Source organism: Neolamprologus multifasciatus, chromosome 8 (assembly GCF_963576455.1).
Source record: "Neolamprologus multifasciatus chromosome 8, fNeoMul1.2, whole genome shotgun sequence".
Taxonomy (NCBI): Eukaryota; Metazoa; Chordata; class Actinopteri; order Cichliformes; family Cichlidae; genus Neolamprologus; species Neolamprologus multifasciatus.
Genome location: NC_140446.1, coordinates 1100001 through 1105000, shown reverse-complemented (window position 1 = coordinate 1105000; position 5000 = coordinate 1100001). Strand labels below are relative to the sequence as shown.

General features: G+C 47.0%; 1 protein-coding gene across 2 annotated transcripts in view; it reads left to right on the top strand.

Annotated features, from left to right (window-relative positions):
• ebf3a (EBF transcription factor 3a) overlaps window positions 1-5000 on the top strand; it is a 99303-nt gene that overhangs the window by 31305 nt on the left and 62998 nt on the right. For both annotated transcript variants that reach the window (XM_085170511.1, XM_085170509.1), the window contains 4 exons: window positions 11-1695; window positions 3490-3646; window positions 4612-4675; window positions 4756-4811. In XM_085170511.1, coding sequence (XP_085026637.1) covers window positions 1574-1695; window positions 3490-3646; window positions 4612-4675; window positions 4756-4811 — 399 coding nt within the window. In that variant the 5' untranslated portion in view covers window positions 11-1573. The remainder of the gene's footprint in view (window positions 1-10; window positions 1696-3489; window positions 3647-4611; window positions 4676-4755; window positions 4812-5000) is intronic.

Genomic DNA, 5000 nt, shown 5'->3' with positions numbered 1-5000 from the left:
ATGTGTGCAGATGGGTTTTCTCTCCTCCTCCTCCTCCTCCTCGTTTCCTTCCTCAGCTTGTCGGTCCACCCCTCGGAGCCTCGGAGGCCTTCGCCCCTGAAGACTGGCTGCCTGTGAAAAACCTGCCTCGCTTCTTGTCTGACAGTCAGATCATCTCAGAGGAAGTTTCTGACCAAGGTGATGAAAATCAGCCGAGAGACAAAAGCGAAGGAAGCATCAGACAACTGAAGATTGTTCTCAGTGAACTGCAGGACGCGGGAACGCACCGTGACGGCTGACTGGACGTTTACTGACGGAGATGATCGATTGAGATGATTAGGATTCAGAGATAATTGGATTTCTGAAGCAGTCGCCTCTGAGACGGGAAAAACAAGCCCAAACCTGTTTGTGTCCAGGTCACAGCGCTCTGTGGCGATTGAGCGCAAGACTATTTAAGCTCAGGGGTTTTAACCTGTGCCGGCTTCACGTTACCAAGGTTTCAGTGAGCGAACGCCTCCGGTGCCGCCGGCACTTAGATTGGTCACAAACTTGAGTCACAGAAGACACTTGCTGTGTTAGAAACATGAGGATGGGACCTGGAACCAGAACTAGACCCTGCTGTTCAGGTTCTGGATCAAAAGGATCCACTTTGACCTCCTGGACGGGAGTCTGACCTCGGTCCGGTCTTTCAGCCTCCGTCTGGCCCGAGCGTCTACCACAGAGACCATCAGGGACCCGTTGACCCGGCTCAGGCTCTGATAACAGACCCGGGACACAAGGACTGGATCTGTGAGCGGATTTCCATCACAACCACACGAAGCGATAAACAGGAACCAGTTCAGACTGAGAGAGAGAGCGAGAGCATGGGGCGATCAAGACCTCTCTCTCTGGTTGGTTGGCACCTCCTCCCCCTCCTCCCCCTCCTCCCTCTCTTCATCTTGCTCTCGCACACCCGCGCACACACATCGTCTCTCACCTCTCCCGTCCTTATAAGGCCAGGCCCCACCCCCGCCGTGATGTCGTCAGCAGCAAGGAGGAAGACCCGTGGGGTTTTTGGGTTTTGCCGTCCAGTCCTGTGGGGCCGCAGGGCTGAGAGTTTCTCCTCCGCTCCTCACCCCTCCATCCCAGCCCACCTCCTCTCTCCTCCTCTCTTTGGGGAAAAGAAAAAAGACACTTTGCTTGATTCGCCGTCCGGACCCGGCTGTTCTCCCCCTCGTTTTCTCGTCCTCTGAGGATTTTATTTCTCTTTTCTCGTTTCCTCCTCCTCCTCCGGCCTTTTTTTCTGTCACTGATGATCAAGAATAAAAGAAAAAACCTTCTTAAAAACTTAAAAAAATTTCTGCCCTGAAAAGTTGAATTAAATCTGCAAATCAGACGAAAAGTTCTGCAGAATTTTAAACTCCTCGTTGTTCTTCATCCTCGCCGCCTCGTTTTAGACCTCGACGTGCGGGTGAAGAAAATGTCGCCCGTTCAGAAGCCTCGCTCCGTCCTGTAGATCACATTTTTTCTGCTGGACTTTTTCTTCTTCTTCTTCTTCTTCTTGTTTTTGCGGCTGAGCTGCAGCAGCGACGCTCGCAGCATCCGGGCCCCTGAGATGTTTGGGATCCAGGACAACCTGCCCCGTGGGGCCACGGCCAACATGAAGGAGGAGCCGCTGGCCGTTCGCTCCTGGATGCACTCGGCCGGTGTGGTGGACGCCAACACGGCTGCTCAGAGGTAAACTGCCCGCCACCCCGCAGGGGCTCTGGTCCCAACGGACCCACAGCAGTTTTATTTCACTCAAAAGAAAAAAAATTTGCAGCTCAGAGAAAAGATTTTAATTTTAAATCTTCAGCAGAAAGATAATTATTATTTTGCTGGAGGGAAAATTGATTATTTAGATGTTTCTGAAGCTCAGACAGATTGAAAATCAGATTTTAAAATGTTTCTGAAGTTCAGGAATATTCCTGCAGCTCACAGACAAACAGGGAAATGTTTTTGTAAATGTGAGTTATTTAAAGTGAATAAAAACACTTATCAAAAATCCTCCAAATTATTCCTATTTGATCTTTAAATTTTCAGAGTTTGACTCAAAGACTTTTCCTTGTGTTTGTTTCCCAAAGTGAAACGTTTGTCTGAGCCGAGGAGCAGCTCGTTTTATTTTTCCTCAGACTGACTTCATGTTTCATGGATGCCGTCGAAGATTTGGGGTTAAAGCGCCGCGTGTAATAAACGAGGCGCGGGTCGGCGGCGGCAGCGGTCTGAGCTCGCCCTGCAGCTGAGCGTCACAGTTTATCATCGTTAGCAGCTTCAGCCGTCGGCTCTGTTTCTGCATTAGGATGATGGAAAAAACCACAAAGTTTATTCAGGATGATCCACAAAAATCATCTCACTCTGAGAAAATAAAATTAATGATCAAAAATAGAACAAAAAGAATTAAATTCATCTGAACATCTGCAGGAAATTCATTTAAATAATTTTAAAAATGAAACAAAAACTATTAGAAATATTTTAAAATTCTCTTGTTAGATTTCCTGACACGATGATTTTAGTTCACGATGACATAAACGACAAATTCAAGTTTATTCTCATAAAAACATTTCTAACATTTTGAAGATTTCAGATTAAAAGCACGACTTGTTTCTATGAAAGCATGTTCGTCTCTGCGCCGCCGTCCGGCTTTAACGCTGCGAGATATTCCGATGATGTTTGCGGTGGAGGTCAAAGCTGCAGTTTGACTTCTTCGCATGAATATTAATAAATCGAGCATCAGTTTGTGTGAATCTGATTTTCTCTCTTTAACATGTTAAACGCCTGAAGCTGCGTCCATGTGACTGTTTAAAGTTGTGCAGCATGTTTGGTGAAGGATGAAGATTTTTATCCTCACAAGTTTATGAATAAATTGCATCGTGTAGGTTTTCCTGCAGCGTTTAATTTTAACAGAAATGTTTCACCTGATTTATTAAGATTAAACTCGTGAAATGTGAATTTTTCTTTTTTTAGTGCCGAGCTGTTTTTTCCACAGTCGCCTTCTCGCCGTGAAACGAGGAAAACCTTCTGGATATTTTCACAAAGTCGACTCAAACGTGTTTATTTAAATTAAACACAAATTTTACTACAGCTCTAATAATGCTGTATTATTGCTGCAGTATAATGAAGTGTGTCTGTGCTGAGGCTGAGCGTGTGTTCATCGTTCAGACTTTGATACCGTGAATCTGTGATGTGTTTCTCGGCCTGACGACCGCGTGAAGCTGCGATTAATCACGCCTGACCTGCGTTTTTCTTCAGCGAGTCCTAATCTGAGCTCGGATCTTGTTCATCTTCAGGAAGTTTTCCTGGATTTAAAGCACTTTGTGCGTTTTACTGTAACACGCTGTTTTTCAGCACATGAGCCACACGTGAAATATTTTACTGTGACAGAGAAACACAAAGAAAACTGCAGAAAGCTCTGTGACGACTGCAATGATAAACCTGACCTCGTCCTCTGTGTCCTGCATCTTTTATATTTCTGTCCATCTCTTTGCTTTTCAGCGGGGTGGGGTTAGCTCGCGCTCACTTTGAGAAGCAGCCGCCGTCCAACCTGAGGAAGTCCAATTTCTTCCACTTCGTGCTGGCTCTGTACGACCGCCAGGGTCAGCCCGTTGAGATCGAACGCACCGCCTACGTCGACTTTGTGGAAAAGGAGAAGGTGAGACCCAGAGGGATGCGGGGAGGAGCTGGGACGTAAAACAAACACACCGCACACGAGCGTAAAACACGAGCGTCTTTGATTTGTGCAAAGACAAATCAAAGACGCTCTCGTCGTTATGACGGAATCTGAACTTTAGAGACTCAGTCGCATCCCGACAGGAAGGAGACCCTCTGCCAGACGCCGTAACGCTGCGACTGCCATTCAGGCTGAACTCGAGTGAAACAGCAGTGCTGATTTTATCAGCATCGCACACGTGGCTTTTATTTGAACCTCACTTCATATTTTTTACATTTAAATAAAAATGCAGATTTATCTGGACAGCTGAGACCGTCGGCTCCGCGTCCCGAGCTCAGGCTTCGTTCATCAAACTGATACCACAGCTCCGGCACCGTAGCATGTCCACAGCGGTATGATAGACAACAGCACCTGTGACAGGTGTGTTTGGCAGTGCCAGTGTGCACAGGAAACACAATAAAATGCAGTTTGCGTCATTTTAATGCAGCAGTTTTTCCCTCTGACAGTCGCGTCTGTGCCGAAGGTTGATTCATGTTTATCAGCCCAGCAGCTCCGTGCAGACAGAGCAGTGTGAATGTGGCCCCGATTCACCAAGCAGGGAAAAAAAGCCCCGAATAGAGCTGATAGGTGCTTTTGGTTTTACGGCCGATTTCCAAAAGTTTGCATGTTTTCTAAACGCAGGAGCTGACGCTTCACTTCAGCATCGAGCAAACAACGTGTGGTTGGAATAATCAGTAAATCAGTTTAAGGTTAAATATGCCCTCTGTTTATGCAGCAGGTTCATCTCAGACGTGTGCGCTTGTGTAAAGGTTGAAATGTACGGACTCACCAAAGTTACACACCAGCGCACTCTAATGCACTAAAACATGCAGCACTTCTGCTTGGTCACATCAGGTGGAGAAACCAAACGCACCCACGCCTCAGTTTGTTTCCTGACTTTGTTTCAGGAGCCGACGGGAGAGAAGACCAACAACGGGATCCACTACAAGCTGCAGCTGCTCTACAGTAACGGTGGGTGCGCTTGTTTTAATGAGCAGCTCAGCCCCGTCTCTGCTCGCTCACGCTGACCCTGACTGTTGGTTTGTGTGCAGGAGTGAGGACGGAGCAGGACCTGTACGTCCGCCTCATCGACTCCATGACCAAACAGGTGAGATTATTGATCATCAGCATGTGTGAGGAGAATGATCAATAACAGCAGTGACTATTGTTTTATCTGATCAATGAACCTCCAGCAGAAAAATCAGACGTTTCACAATAAGAGCGTCTTTTTCTTCCTGCTGCAGTCCGACGTGTCGGAGTTTCAGGCCGACTTGTTTCAGATAGACATCTCCTCCTC